We start from the raw sequence: 16,758 nt of genomic DNA, 5'->3' as shown, positions 1-16,758 counted from the left end.
AGAGGAAGCTCATAAAACACTGCCAAAAACAGACCCAAAGATGCAGATGGGCTGAGACATGAGGGAAAATTAGGCCATGTTGCCAAAGAAATGCAAAGATGCTTGATTCATTTGATTCATTCTCTTGATCTCTTTCCCAAGCCCACAGCCATGCTCCAAGATGTCTCCCAAGGGATGGAAGCCCCATTTCATGATTCATCTCAAGTTGGACTGGACAGACTACGATAAGAAGTACAAATGTACTGCAGGGTAGAGATGTGTATTAGCAAAGGAACAGCCACGCTGGTCCAAAAGGAGCAGACGTGGTCAGCATCCCTGACAAGGCTGTTTGCTGGCAGCCATGGATCTTTTTATAGCAAATGAAGATTGGAGTTGGTGATGAATCTCACTTCTCAGTTAAATACAGTTCACTTGAGGCCTATGTGGTGTGCAGAGGTGTACAAACAGAAAGTAAATTTTGAATAAGGCAGGAAGCGGACCCTCTTTTGAGGAATCAAGGGACAATATGCTCTATGGGGCAATTTCTACATTTTTCTCTACAACCCACCTTTCCTGTTGGCTGTGGCTTTGCTGACAAGCGTGCCACACTTTGGCCTCACAAAGAGGGTCCATCTGAAGCCTGTGTCCTGCATCTAAATCCAACACATGGCGGCCCCAATGGGTACAAAAAAGCCGTGCAGACTATCTGCATACTATGTGATTTTCATCCACAGAGCACAGACCACAGGATTTTTGTTGATGTCTGCGGAGATATTCTTCAGTGTACTGGGGAATACTCCCTGAGTTCTCTTTCAAGCCTTTAAAAATCCTGCTCTTTCCTATCAACCTCCTCTTGCTTGTATCAGTCATAAAGCAAGAGGCCTACAAATGCAATCCTAGAGGAAAGATTTGCATGCTAATTGCATTTCAGCAGTTCCATTTTTTATTTCCCACTGTTGTTCTTACCTGCTGCTGGTTTTCCCTTTGAGAATGCAGCCTGGCTTGTATGCATTCCCTGGTCTCCTGGAAAGCCTGTCTTTGGGACACCTCTGCTGGGTAGTGGGTACACACGCCTACAATGTTTGTACAGGAGAAGATGAGAACATTGGAGACCAGCTGCAACAAAAGGGGAAAAAAAAAACAAAGAGAAAAATACTTGATTACACTTTGGAAACCTGCCATCAGTAACAAAGCAGTAGCAAGAACTCAGCCCATTCCACACCTCTTTGAACCAAGCCATGGGTAAAGCTTAAGCTCTTAATTCCAATTTATTTCACTACTCTAGATTTCAAATATAAACCTTCTATATGTGGCCTCAAATATATGTTCTTAGCATTGTGTATTACTTCCCTGGTAAAATAAAATAAAATAAAAAATACAGCTCTACTAGCAATGCTATAGTCCTACCTTTGGTAATCCAAACCTTGGAACTACTGTGACAAAAATGCACCTAAAAATGCACCATTACTCTGTCAGCTAAGTCTCATGCAGACAGAGGAACACAAATATTTCCACATTTGCGTACTTACATATCTGGCTTGAAAACATGCCAAAGATATATATAACTACTATTTTGAAACAGTGCTTAAAATAGTGAAGGGAAAATGCTGGTATTCACAGAGTTTAAGAGCAATCCTTTCTTTATGTAGTTCATCTCAAAAATTTATGTTAGTAGGTTAAAAAAAAATTACATTTTCTACATTTCTATGCACATGGCTACAGAAAAGGTTATTAAATCTGACATATATTTGAACTGGACATGTATAATGGAAAAGCAACATCACTCCTCTGCTTCCACACGGATTATGTTTTGTAATAAAGCAGTCACATAACTTTTGCTGCAAACTAGTGTCGCAACTCTTATTTCCTAACCATTTTTTAATAAAAAGGAAAAAATAAAACATGTCTACTGCTGGCATTTGGTTCATGTATAATGTTCAAAACTACTTCTGACAGTATCATATAAATATTTTCCCCTGACAGAGGTCAAAATAAAACTTCTGGAGAGCTGCACAAACTGTACTGTATCTCTCTATGAGGACACTTATTCAAAACACCTCTCATCTCTTCTAGTGGGGAAAGACTGTCAGACTTACAGGACTCTTAAATTAAAAACAGAGACCTTTATTCTATTCCTTATAGACCAAATATAGTTCAAATACACCCTTTGCCTTTGTTACTAATAATTTCCAGAGCAGTCCCTTCATTGAAAACACAGGATCAGGCTCCAAAAGGCAGCACCCTTATGGGCATCGCTCAGGCCCCAAGCCAGCAGTGGGTGCTCAGGAGTCCCCAGACCAGGGAGTAGAGGAGCTCTCCCTGTATCACTCACAACATCCCAAAGAGCAGTAGAAAGTCCCCTGGGATTACTCAAACATCTTGACTGCATGCAAGCAATGAAGACATCAGAAATTGTTTTATTAACAACTCTGACCTGAAACAGATTTTAGGCAGGAAAAATTGGTCTTTCAGCTCAAAATTAAACAATACGTTGAACTACAACCAGCTGAGGGACTTCTCTCTGAGGATGGCTGCCAGTAGATGGCAACACACAAAGCTCCTGTATCCTGCTGCATTTTGGGCTGCGTCCCTGCAGAAAGTTCCCACGCTTATGTACTATACTAAAATACAACGACTTGCAGGTTATAGATACCCGTGGGTGGTTATCATCAACACCAGTTAGATCTATCTGCAGATAACTGGTTTTCAAGGAGGAAAGTCTTTCTCATCCCCTGCAGATTGCTCCCTTCATCTTAAGTGCCCTCAGAAAGGACAGAGATAGGGCTAAGGCGCAGTTCATACACATGAATATGATCCTAAATTCACACATTTACAAACCCTTGCTATTATATTCTCACTCAGCTCTTTATAAGGCTGGCTGGATCCTGACAGGTCCAATGTCCTGCGTCTCTTCTTGAAGCTGATCAGACATCAGCCAGCTGCCAGCTAACCCACCACTGCATCCGATGGGCATTTGATAGGGTTTTTTTTTGCTGATAATGAGCAGAAAGGCAGGATCTTAAGAATGAAAAATCCCTCTCCAAGTATAAAAAACACTGGTGTTCATTTTCATGAAGAAACAGCTTAAAAATGGAACAGAAAAAGTACTTTCCTAGGAGTTACTCAGATTCCTGCACCACTGCTGCATTACTAGCAGTCTGTGAACAACAATTCTACAAGTTCAAGACGGTTATTATCAGTATTTTCAGGAAATCATCAGCCTGGAGAAGACAAGGCTCCAAGGTGACCTGATAGTGGCCTTTCAATATCTAAAGGGGAGCTATAGGGAAGAAGGGGACAGACTCCTTAGCAGGATTTGTTGCGACAGAATGACAGCATAGACTTAGGTTAGATACAAGGAAGAAGTCTTTTACAGTGAGAGTGGTGAGGCACTGGAACATGTTGCCCAGAGATGTAGATGCCTTGCACCTGGAGACATTCAGGCCATGGGCAACTTGATCTAGCTGTGTTGTCTCTATTCATTGCAGGGGAGTTGGACTATCTGACCTTTAAAGGTACCTTCCAACTCTAAGGATTCTAGGATTGTAAATACTCAGCTTTCTACTTTAACCCCAAGAAATCAAGACCTCATTTCACTTATAGTTAATGCAACCCCAAAGCACACTTCCCAAAACAGTGACTCAACTCTTGCACCAAGAACAGGAGACACCTCAGACCTGATAACAAGCTTTCCATGGGTAGACCTCAGTGTCAACAAACAGCCCCAGCGGGAACAACCATGAAAACATCATTGTTCTGAAGTAGCCCTTAGAAGCCAAGAAGCACAGCTCAAGGCACATGATTATGCACAAAGATCAACTCTGCCTATGCAGAGTAAAAAACACTATCAAACATGACATTATTCATAAGGCGTGCAAACCAACAAAGCAACCTGACTTTTAAGCTCTCACCGATATCATTCTATACAAACCCAAGGGACTTTGCAGACTAATTTAGAAGACAGACTCAGAAGACCATGTTTTGTCTAAAAGCTACACTGCAGCACAATTTTAAAGTGGAAAGAAATAGACACCTGTATGTATTCTGTGAAATAGAAGCTGTATGGCATCTTTGCAGCACTCTGAACCATAGGGAGGGAAATTAGAGTGTAATGTTAAGAGCATCAAAGATCTGCAGAGGTGTAAAACTGAAGCTCCTACTATCTGCAGCAACGCTTGTTATGTAGGCAAGATCATTTTGTTCAGTATGCATTCACAAACATTTTCTTCACAAGTATTTTATACCATGTTAAAGCAGAAAAAGAAAACATCTAACCTCATTTTTTTTTTCATAGTTCGGTGTCTTAATAAAATGAATTTGTACCCTGTTTGCCAAATGGTACCACTAGCTTATCGGCTTCCTCGCCATTTTGCTATGGTAACCAGCTTCAGTCCCAGGAGGAAAGAGATGATGTAGATGTTAAAGAACTGAATCTCTAAGCTCCACTGTCTGAAAAGTAGAGAGATATTATTGCAGCTACTTCAGACAATCTGCGTCGAAGAGCTGTTCAAGGCAATGGGAAAATACAGCTGTCTATTTTAGAGTTGAATTCCTTCCCCTGCCTAGCTACAGTCTGAGAAGATTCCTGCCCTTCTAATTTTGGAAAATAATAGTTTATAAAAGACTATTTCACTTACATGTAAGTCCTAGATAAGCTATTAAATCAGCCTGCAGTAAAATCGCATTTGAATGTTTCATAAACTGGTATGTTTACTCCTACAGCATCTGCGTGTGGCAGAGAAGTGCTATTATTCTGATGTTACTGAGGCAGAGGTGTTTAAAGGCAATTCAGCACCTAACAAAAAGCTATGCACTAGGAGGGCTCTTCAAAAAACCGGCATGACTTCTTCCTTCCACTGAAATTATAGATTGGTCAATCTCAGACAACAGAACAGACAAGACCATTTCTTGTCACTTTGATTTATCTTGCACCCGGAGCACTGCAATGCTTTTGTTGAACCTCTTGCAGGAAACTGCTTTCAGTATTTTTCCCTCGGTCACAGAAGGAAAAAAAAAAAAGAAAGGAGAAATGGAAACAGTTCAGTTACACATGTTCTTGGAGTTACGAAAACCTGGTATTACAAAATCAAAACTGAGAGCTAAATCTGGCCTGGCTTTGTTGTTACAAAATTAACATCTTGGGCATTTCAGGAAAGGCTGAGGAGGAACCCTGATGGTTCAGTGATCAACGAGAGCCTTCCAGCAGAAAGAAATACCAGCTTGAATCAATATTGCCATGTTTCTCCTTACTATCTTTCTATTCTGTTATTCTTCAAACACCAGCTACTATTCAATATGTAATTAAGAGACAGCATACTTAGGAGAGATGGTACCAAGACAAATTTTGTTACTTCCTTTTCTCTGCCAGTTTTAACAAGACTGATTACTACCATGAAAACACGGGCCAAATTTCTTTGAATAATATAGCTTCCTGTAATAATCATAGGTTTTTACTCCTTTCCTTTTTCCTTTCTTTTCCATCAAGTTACCCTGCCTTGGTCAGCTTCTCTTGCAGAGGTTCTGAGTTCTTTCTTTTCTGAGATCACAGCATTAGATCATTTTCTGATAGCTTATTTTTCATTTACATCAAAATATTTTGATATTGTTCCAAAGTGGTCACTTTGCAAACACGTTTTAAACTTCCACCACGAGGCAGTAAAACTGCCACAAGGGAGAAGGAAAGCACCTTTTATGGGGATCAAAAAGTCATGGGGATCAAAAAGCAAACTACTGAGAGGAAAAGAATTGCGTATCTCATCTTTCTGGAGTTTCTCTCTGCCCTGCCTCTGCTTGCCAGCTCTCACAGGACTTATTAATAGGAAATCTTATGTTCAATCAATTATTGGTACAAGAGCTAGATTAAAAACAGATAACAACTCAGCTTCTAGATTGCTTTTTATGGTGGTTGTATACTGAGCTGACAAATTGGATCAACTATTAATGGTAGGAGCAGACACTGGAATTAGATTTACTTTTGAGAGTTTCTTTTTTAACCACAAAAAAAAAATGGTTATAAAATCTTTAATTCTTACCTGTAACAGAACATAAGAACAAAAATGTGATGGCATACAAAAGCTCTAGCTATTTCTGTAGCACCTATGTGTGCAATTCAGAATGGAAGCACGGATAAATTCTAAAGTTCAAAAAATAAGAAACAAATATTATGGAAAAAAAAAACCTGTTACGATGCTATTTTAAAGCACTAAGCAGCTTAATAGCCCTGTATTGTTTCCTTATATTCTAATATCTCAAAAAAAGAAAAAAAAGGAGCAGCTAAAGAGCCAAAGGCATAATGAAAATTAAAACGAAAGACAACATCAGCTGGCTCCAAGATCAAATTACTCATGCATTTGAGGCTGTATATACAACAACATCTTTTGTTTCCCAAATCTACAACCAGCAGAGTATTAAGAAAGAGAAAACCTGTAGATTACGTTAGAGAGATAATTAAACCATCATGTGGTCCTCCTCTCATGTTTGGCCAGTAAAAAACTAGTGAAGAAATTAGGAGTTCTTATTTTAAAAGTGACAAATATTTTTACTGAGTTCTTGAAGTAACAGCAATAAGAAAAGATAAAACACTGGAGTCTTGGAACAAATCTGCCCAAGTTGCTATGTGGTGCCCTCCCTGTGTTCTGGTACATCCGTGCAGTAAGCACACACTTGGATCTCAAGCAGAACAGAAAACAGACAATGGCCACCATCTCCAGACACACTTTACACATAAGCAGCACTACAGAAGCCAGCTTGGAAAATCTGAATGCTTCCCTAAGACATAAGGCAACTTAATGACCCCCAAAGTAGCAGAATTTATTAAAGAGCGATGCTCTCAATTGAAGAAAATCTACTCAGAGTTGAGGACAACAAAACATTATTTGTAGAAATATTTCCAATGCCTTTTTTGCATATTTTTTTTCTGTTTGGAAAGCAGGTAAGCAGTAGCAGTTGTCTACTTCAGCCTTTCAACTTGACTTTATATCCAGCATGAAGTTACTTCTTGAGAGCAAATTAGTGGTACTGTGCCTAAGAACACTGAAAGAACCTACATGCCACTTATGAATATCTCTGCTCAACAATTCAAGTCAATAAAAACACAATACTGCAGCCTTCTATCCTGTATATTTCTGTGACCATCTCACCTTTCCACCCCAATATGTGATGCTCTTCTTCTCCCAGGGGAAGGACAAGCAATTATCTCGCCTCATATACGTTCAGTCTTCCTTTAGAATAAAAAAATAATATCTAAATCACCTTTTGTAAGCATGCCCGCAGCTAAAGTCTTGATACATTACACACCTCATAAAGAATAAAAAATTAAGATTTTGATGGTTTTCCATTCTCTCAGATGAAAGCAAAATGTCTGTTGCTGTTTTCTTAGTTTTAATCTCACACTGCTCAACAAGATTTCCATTCATTTACTGGCTGCTGTAACTGCAAACCTGCCACGCACTCCTTCCTACTGATACTCTCGTTGCCACACAGAATACAGAAACATAAAGGACTGTATTTATGATTTGTTTTTATAACTAAAAATTTGAATCCCAATTAAAGAACAAAATATTACAAACAGATGTATTTTTAGTAAGCAGCTCAAGAGGAAACATTTATACATCAAACTGATAAATTCTACTTATTCATTGCTGCCTTTAAAAAAAAAAAATCTTTGGTTATCAAGGAAAGAATGTACTGTCCTGACCAAACCTTGGTCTAGTACCTACTAAAAGGGGTATTTCTGTGGCTGAGTTTCCCTGGAACTCTGCCATGACACCAGCAAAGATCCTCTGCACAGTGGCACAGCCCAGTGGGGAAGATTTCAGGTCCTATCATCCACTCTCCCATAATCTCTGTGGCAACCAAGTTTCTGTGCATCTTCACACTTAACAAACACGCTATAAACATGTGACAGTTTTCACGTGATGGGTGTTTATTTCCAAGCAATAGAGGTTTCTACGTGGCAAAGGCTTGAGCAACCAAATACAATCTCAGTGAAAGAAAAGCTCTTCAGATAGGACTTCAAACATTCAGAACATCTCTATGAGGTCCCAGAAGTGGATGAAAGCTCTTCTTCTTACTGTGCATGACTCGTATCTGACAATGAGTTTGACCCATTCTGGGAACACACATTTTTTTTTTGTTTGGATCAATGTGCACATGGTACTTTCCTACAGCATATCCACCAAGAGACCTCTGCAGTCCATCCTTTGACATCCCAGTTCTTCAGTCACATCCAAGTACCACTGCTTGTCCCTTCCATCCCCCAGCACTCTGTCTTGCCAATCAGGCTTCAAGCTGCCAGCAAACACAATTCACAGAGAAGTATCTTTTGCAAGACCTATGGCTGCTTCCAACTGCTATGAGAAAAAATACTCATACATCCATTCCTTAGTGATTCTGGGAATGTCTCTGGGATCCCGGTATTCAGACATGGGTAGTGCATCACCCCTTATCTTCCACAGTCATTTAAGCACCAGACTTCACCTCCCAGTCACTGGGAAAACAAAAATATTTATCTAGTTACATGAAAGTCTTATTTATCTCGGAAAATACAGAACATTCGCCAGCTACTCAGCAGGAAAAAAAGAGTGCCCTAAATATGGGCTGTAAAATATAAAAACCATTATTTCCCAGGCACTAGAGTTCATGTTTTCAAAGTGATGGTGAATCTGGTTGGTTTTGCTTGTTTGTGTGGAAGAAACAGAAAATTGGAGAGAGTGGAATACAGAAGTTGAGATTCATTGCTGTATCTTACAGTCTGGCTGCGTGAGCAGTTAAGCTTTGAACAGACTGACATTCAGCACTGCAGAAAACTATTAGCAGGCAAATTCTCAACGAAATTTTAATTGAGCACAGTGGACAGCTTGAAGGCACATTCCTTGACCTTCAGCTTTGTCTTAGTGTATTTCAAAGGTCTACAGTTAAACAACAGATTTTAGAGAGAAGCTCCAAAAGACTCTTCAGAATAGCTGATAAAGAAATGCGTGACAATCTAACAGCACTGGTTACAACTAGCCCTGTTTGCAATACAAATCACACAACACAATTTAGCTGGCCGTTATCTCATTATATCCAGCCCCTCTTTCATCTGCCTTTAGACCTGCACCACTCCACTCTCACTGTCTTTTATTAGGCCTTCTTTCTACTGTAACACTCATTAGTATGGATTTTCTTCTCCTGTCCCCAGTCTTTTTGCCAAAAAACATACAACCTCACAACTCCAGGATCAAACCAAATGAATATTCCTAAGTAAGTCAAGATAAACCTCATTATTTTCTGATAGCTCCAACAATGCAGTTCTTATGCTACTAGATGTGCTTTTCACAGTGCAAGACACACTTTAAATTGTTTTGTGACATTTGAAGAAAAAAATTTCAAGGTGTACTTTCCAAGCATATGTACTGAATACATCCTCCAAGTCCCATACCACAAGAGTGTATCACTGATTTCCTTAAGCATTACAAAATGGCAAGCAGCTGGATTCTTGAACTGAGATATGCTGTAGCCAGAGGTTATTTTTGTTAAGATTGTAAACCTTCTTTTCTTGCTGTCCTTTGAGAAGAATATAGTGAAAATATTGGTATTATGACACTGTAAAATTCAAATGCTTAACTGAAACAAACAAATCATCCTCGCTGCAATGGAGATGCGCAAGTTGGAAGAGTCTTATAAGCTGTGTCTGTTGAGAATTGGGCAGGATATGAAGAAAAGAAATCCAAATTTCTAGCTAGTGGAAAATTCTGAATCTGTATTTGAGCTTGTACTTTTATTCTCCCAAAGATTATTACCAGAGATTATGCAGCTGAAAAAGTTTTCTGAGGTGAACTTAAAATAGACCTAATGTCACACTGACCTCCCCAAGAGGATACTGCACACCACAGAAATGGACTTTGAAAAGAAAAGTGAATTAGGAAGATTTAAAGTACCCTAATCTGAGGAAGAAATAGAAAAAAAAAATAGAAAAGACTTTTTTTTTTTTAATTTCAGAATATTTTGTAACATGACAGCATAACAGCAAAGAGCTGAAGAAATCCCACTGACTATGTAGTTCATTTGCAGCTCGCCTCTTAAATACAGTATACAAAAATGATATAACAATAGGATTGAAGTTTAAGTGGCATCTAATTGCCATACTTGCTTGTTTCATACTGCATACAGTACCTTTCTTAATATATCCCAAAGAGACCCTTCCTTTTCCTGAAGTGCACAATAATGATCACAAATTAGTTTGCAATTTCCTTTCCCTGTCATCGTCATCTGTTGCACCACAGCACAGATATTTAGACATGGTTTTGCATTAATATTTTTCATTTCTGAGAACACAGCACCTGTGCAGTTAGCCTTGCCTGGTAACCCTTTCACAAATCATCACTTGTGTCAACTGGAGATTTACAAGTGTAGTGTACTTGAAAACATAAAATGATTTTACGAAAAATGCTTCAAATGTGGAAGATTACTGAGCAAATAATTGCTTTAAAAGGAATAAAATAGCTGAGAGAGGTTTTCCTATCTACTGAAAATGAGGTGCAGTTATTGCCTTCATGTCTGGGAAATGAGAGGCATATAAAAACAAAGAATTTATTAAGAGATTATGATAATTTGAAAAAAAAAAATATTAGAAGATAGTGCAAAAATATTTTAGCATGTGATCAGTACCAGGACTGTAACTTGAAATCATAAATTGATTCTTTGCTGTGCTACTGTAATGCCATATACTTGTCGGCTTAAATCCCATAGGAAGTGAGTAAGTAGCTCCTGATAGGATAAAGGTATTGGAACCAGTTCTCTATTCTTATCAGTTAACTCTATCAGCTTAAGACAGATAGAACTAGAGAAAACGATTTGGAATTAATCTCTAAGATCTTTGCTCATCAAGCACTTCTTAGTGCTTTGTGATCATCAATAGTAAGCAAACATGAGATATCCCTTCAAAGGCAAAGCAGGTGGTCCTTGACAGATTGCAAGGATAACTGATACATCATCTGCAATGCAGAAGGCCCAAACACATCCTAATATGCTTCCTGCTGCAGCACTCCTAAAATAAGTAAACAGAAGAAAAAGTGAACGGATGGTGAAAGTCAGATCTGTGAAGGTATGGAAAGAGAAGCACAAATATTTGCACTTTTCCTGCAACGACTACACATTTTTTTTCATATACAACCTGAAATCAGACCACTGCTGTTTTCATGCTTTTTACACTTGTGCTCAGTCACAAACTAGGTTCACAGCCCCTTCAAACAGCTGGTCTGCAAAGAACACAATGCTCCTCTGTTGCCACGCCTTGCTGGAGAACACACACACATTCAACACTTCGTCCTGGGACTGCCTTAATCAAGAGAACAGAATCAATGTTGCAGAGGCCACCTAAATGCTGAAAATGTCCATCAGCTCACAGGCTAATTTTTATCAGTTTAAAATCAATCCTTGGTAAGAAATATGCTGCGTCTCCTAGCGTGAGTGCCCAACTTCACAGCTTCAGTTTGCTCTTAAAATACCATTTTTACAGAGTAATATTGATACATCTGATTACTGGCACCAAACAGATCTCTCCAACAAATTGCTGTTTAATTAGTTCAGAACAAGCTGTGCTGCTTTCAGACAGAAACCAGTAGAAAAATCAGTGCTAAGTTTTACTGGACTGTCAATATCTACTTTATACAAGTGAATATCCAGAATGCGGACTCCCAAGGAGAGTATTTACCTTCCTAGTATTTCCTCCCACTGCATATGGGTCAGATGCTAGAATCTAATCATGATTACATCAAACTATGCACACATCAGTTCTAAACAACAGGAAATTAAATTCCTGAAGTTATCTACCCACAGGAATTAAGGAAGGGAATTTGAGATTTAAAACAGCAGAATCAGAAATACAATATTGGCTGAGTTCTCATTCCTCTTTTTAATCCAAGTATTGTGAGAAGGGTGGTTTTATGGGAAGAGTAGTAAAAAAGAGACCTAAAGAGCACATTGTCCCAAGTCCACAACTGTATATATCATAAAATATCTCTAGAAGTGGAAGTCTGTGTAGATGCTGCTGGATAGTGAAGAAGTTGGTTGATCATGAAGCGCTTTCCTGCAAGCTTGCCTTCTCAGCTCTATCCCCGTCCCCGTTCTCAGTTTGACTAAAAAGCATCGGCTCCAGTATCAAAGGGACAAAAGATGCACCCAGCAGCAACAGCTATAGGAAGAAAATCATTGGTCCTCTGTCTGAATGTGGATGGAAAACGTGCTCAAGTATACCTATCTGCAAAGTGTCAGGAAGCAGTCAAAGATCCCTTACATGGAAAGTCATCTTAATAACAACAGCCCCTCAGGGCAGGCGAACAATCCTATTCCATGACATCCCATTTTTATCGCCAGCTCTGCAGAAATGCTTTATTCTGAAAACAGTTAAATTTCATCCAGCACATGTTCAATCAAGACCCTTGTTGGCCACTTGGCCTTTAACAGCTGCTGTATTAAACAACCATCTCACAATTAAAAAAGAACATTGGTTACACAGAATCACAGAATGGCCCGGGTTGGAAGGGACCTCAAGGACCACGAAGCTCCAACTCCCCTGCCATAGGCAGGGGCACCAACCTCCACATTTAATACCAGACCAGGCTGCCCAGGGCCTTGAAAACCTCCAGGGACAGGGCATCCACAACCTCTCTGGGCAGCCTGTTCCAGCACCTCACCACTCTCTCTGTAAAGAACTTCCCCCTGACATCCAACCTAAATCTCCCCTCCCTCAACTTAAAAGTAATTCCCCTTGTCCTGCAGTTATCTACCCTTTCAAAGAGTTGATTCCCCTCCTGTATATAGGCTCCCTTTAGGTACTGGAAGGCTGCAATGAGGTCATCCTGCAGCCTTTTTTTTCTGCAGGCTGAACAAGCCCAGCTCCCTCAGCCTGTCTTTGTAGGGGAGGTGCTCCAGTTCCCTGATCATCTTTGCGGCTGGACCCTCTCCAACAGCTCTCTGTCTTTCTTGTACTGGGGGCTCCAGACTACACGTTTCCTTATCTAGGTATGTTAGGTTTCTATTTGTGTACTCCAGTGTTCCTTGACATAACTCATCCATCTACAGCAAGCACCAGGCAATTAAATACCTTTCGTCCCTCTAAACTATTTGGTTTCACATTTTCATGCCAAATGCTTGACTATTTGATAGAGGATGCAATACAAGAAGGCACAGTAAGGCAATGGACAGAATGGAAATTTACCTTTTTGTGAGAAAGTATTTAGGCAAAAGGGACAATAGTCCCAGGCTACTGGCTGTACCAGTGTCCACAATACATACCAAGGGCACGTCAACAGTATTTTTTTAACCAGGAGCACAAGTCTACTTTAGTAGAGCAAGAGAAGCTCTACCCCTAAACAGCCTGTAATGAACAGATGTGTTACCTGCATGTGCTGTCATCCATCTCCACAGCATGATGGCTACGTGGGTCTTCAGAGAACCAACAAACATTTGATTAATTTTCTCTCTTTTCCACCTCATGAAATCAAGCAGTTTTGGTAAGATTCATAAAATATTGATACCATCACAAGTACTTTATTCATACAGAACATAATTTTTTTAATCACTGAAACTTTGTTTTTTCTTTAAATGGTATTTTACTTCTGTCTATATAGGAAAGCAGACAGAATTGGAGGGTGGATTGGTTTTTTGTTGTTGTTTTTTTATTTGCTTTGTTTTAAATAGCCAGTGAATTGAAAAGATATTGCTCATTTCTAACTAGTGGAGTATTTTGCAGAAATTCAATCTAGTTACTTATTGGAATCAAGGGACCTACAACCTTCTGTTTGCAGAATATGGTAATAGGGGAAAGATGGATGTGACAACTCCATATACAGGTTTTATCTTTTGAAGAAACCATCATGTTTCTGAAAATAACTTTTTTTCATATACTTCCTTACAGCTCATCCTGCTCTGATCTGCATCCCTCCCCTCCCAGTTGCCTTCTTTTCTGCCTACCTAAGTACAGTTTGAGATCTTCTTAATTTGGCAAGGCATACAGAAAATGGAGTTACAGTCCAGATCTCTGGGATTAAGGTTCAGCCACAATTTTAGCACTTCTAGAAGACCTTCTGTTCATCAGTTATTATTAGACAATGTCCCTTTCCATTTTCATGTTGATAAATTGACCTTTCCCTTCTGTCATTTGGCTGTTACCTCTACTTCTCACTGTGTGTTACAGAACCCACTTTTAATTGCTCAGCAACAGCTGAATTAAAACCATTTTGTGCATTTTTAAAGTATGCACATTGGAAATACTCTCCATCTCCTGTGCTGCAAGACTCAGTCACTAATCCATTTAAGCAGCATGAAGTGTTAGGAAAGTCAAATGCAAATTCAACTAGGAGATTAAAAAAATTTCTTTTTTCTCCTGGCCCCAGAGGGAAATCAATTTTTGGCATCTGTGCCCACACACTCAAAGACTTTCAGGTGTATAGCTGTCATGGGTTCAATAAGATGCTTTGATGATGTGTTTTTAGGAGCTTAAACTATCTCTATAAAAAGTTCAATTTTTAAAAGCTGTTTAAACAAATGAGCTGCACCTAAAGTAAAGTGCAGTCTTCGAGCACGCATAATCAAAAGTAATTCATGTTCTTTTTTGAATCTCAGAAAACTCAGTTCTTGTTCTCCTGTATATGTTCTGATCTAGCAATTACATCCCGAGTTTCGATGGAGACAGACACTGAGAGGTATTAGCAAACGCAGCGAGGGTCAGTGTTCAGAAGTAGAGAGGCTGTTGATTTTATTTCCCACTGGAATCTACTGGGAATAAATGAACTACAGGATTCCAGAAGAACATCTTGTTCTCCTGGCTTTGCTCTGCTTGAGCAGAAAAAAAAATGTTATTAAAATACATACCCAGAGCACGAAGTCTGAAAACAGACTGTGAGGTCTTCAGCACTCAAAATCACAAGCACAATCTAGACCAGTGCCAGCCAAAGCACTTGCCTTTATTTTGATTACTGCTTTATCGCTTTTTTTGTATCATCCTTATTATTAGCAATGGTGTGTCAGTATTGCTGTTGATATTGCTTCCCTTATGATGCTGCCCAAATAACAGACATTTCCATTTGAACCACTGCATAATAGTGGAAGTTAATGACCAAATGAAGGGATGGCAGTTTACTTTGAACAGACTCAGTCTTATAAACCACCACACATCCTTACATCTGAGATGCAAAATTCTGACACTTCAGAGAAAGATTCTCCTAGGCCAATCTATCACTAAAATAACCTAGCCCTACACAACACTCCTCCAAAATCCCATGAGTTGGGTATTGACTTACAATCATCAGTATGAGGGCTTATGTCTCTTCTGCTATACAATATTTAAGTAGGGAATCAGTAAATATTGCTCTGACACAGGTTTCCTGTACGTATCTACTGCAATCTCTCCCCTACATCCAAACTTGAGATTTAATCTCCGGTTTTAGAAAGGATAGAGTTAATTTAGTATCATCAGAAACTGCACTAACAAGAGTTATGTGATTCCCTACTTGATCATTAACCTGTCAAATTCAGCATAATAAACCCTTCACCAGTTTAAGGAAACACAAAAGACTTGTCACGGAGAGAATTTTAAGAACACGACAATCATGTTTAAAGTGAAAAAAAAAAGAACTTGATGCTACTTTCCACAGCTGAATCCACAAGAAATAATTTTCCACCTTCACACATTAAAAGCAACTGTTTCTGCAAGAAGTTTTCTTTCTTTTTTTTTTTTTTTTTTTTTTTTTTGTTAATTTATTGAAACTTTCTGAGCTTTCAGGCTTGTAAAGGACTCTTCTGAATCACAGAGCCACTCAAAGTGACACTTGCATGCTTTTCAGGCACCAGGCAGTCATCTGGTATACGTTAAGTTTACAATCTATATTTCCTTGTAGTCTATCACAACCTAATAAAGCTACGTCAACAAGCATTAAAGAAGGAGAACCAACACAGTAATTTTCCAGTCCCATTATGTCAGCTATCAAATGCCAAACTTCTATTGCCAATGTGACTGTAGTGTCTGAAGAGTCAGTGCATGAAGTGTACTGCAATCCAAGCTGTAAGTAAGTTAACAGCGGCTCGTTTTCTCATAGGGCATTCAAATGCAAGAAATACTTCCAGGATCTCTACAAGCAGTAGGAGGGTAATATTCCAGGGGGAATTTGCACTCATGAGTTTGGAAACATCTGCACTAGTGGATAAAAGCTCCTTTTATAAGCAGTATGAAGTTAACAGACCTTTCCAAGGTGTAAGGAGAGCCATAAAACAGATACCCGTAAGTGGCAGGACACTGATAAATAATTGGGGCTGTAAATGTGGGAGGAATTTCAGCTTAACTGTGTTTACCCTCAGATGGTGATTTCTGGTGGTGAGCTCGACTAGCTACAGCTCTCCTGGAAAACGGGGCTGGAGGCTGGCCAGGTGTTTTGAGCTTCAAGGTCTGCCTACACATTCAGCCACAGCAGGAAGTCACTGCCCATTCTTCACAGCCTTTAACTATCTTCTGCTATACCAGCCATGCTAAGTCACCTGATATGCTGAATCACCCTGAGATTTGGGACTCTGCTGCTGCAGCAATGCCCTCAGTGCTCCAAACACAGTATATCTTTCTCAAGAGATCACTCCTCCTGTCCATACCTCACAAAAAGAGGTTTGCCCTTGGGAGTTAAAAAAGGGAGGGTCTTCAGGGGTATGTCAGAAGGCTTACTGCCCACACTTTCAATAACTGATACGTGAAGCTCTCTGGGTATTCACAGGAAGGAATGCTTCTGGCTGAGGTTTGGCTAACCGCTC

At 39.4% G+C, this 16,758-nt stretch overlaps 1 protein-coding gene across 1 annotated transcript in view; it reads right to left on the bottom strand.

Moving 5' to 3' along the window:
* The window catches only part of ADCY5 (adenylate cyclase 5), a 195,859-nt gene that overhangs the window by 83,298 nt on the left and 95,803 nt on the right, over window positions 1–16,758 (bottom strand). The window contains exon 2 of the mRNA XM_031590642.2: window positions 946–1,095. Within this exon, the coding sequence (XP_031446502.2) occupies window positions 946–1,095 (150 nt within the window). The remainder of the gene's footprint in view (window positions 1–945; window positions 1,096–16,758) is intronic.

Source organism: Phasianus colchicus, chromosome 7 (genome assembly GCF_987193195.1).
Source record: "Phasianus colchicus chromosome 7, bPhaCol1.hap1.1, whole genome shotgun sequence".
Lineage (NCBI taxonomy): Eukaryota > Metazoa > Chordata > Aves > Galliformes > Phasianidae > Phasianus > Phasianus colchicus.
The sequence above is the reverse complement of the archived record's forward strand: the minus strand, read 5'-3'. Positions and strand labels throughout refer to the sequence as shown.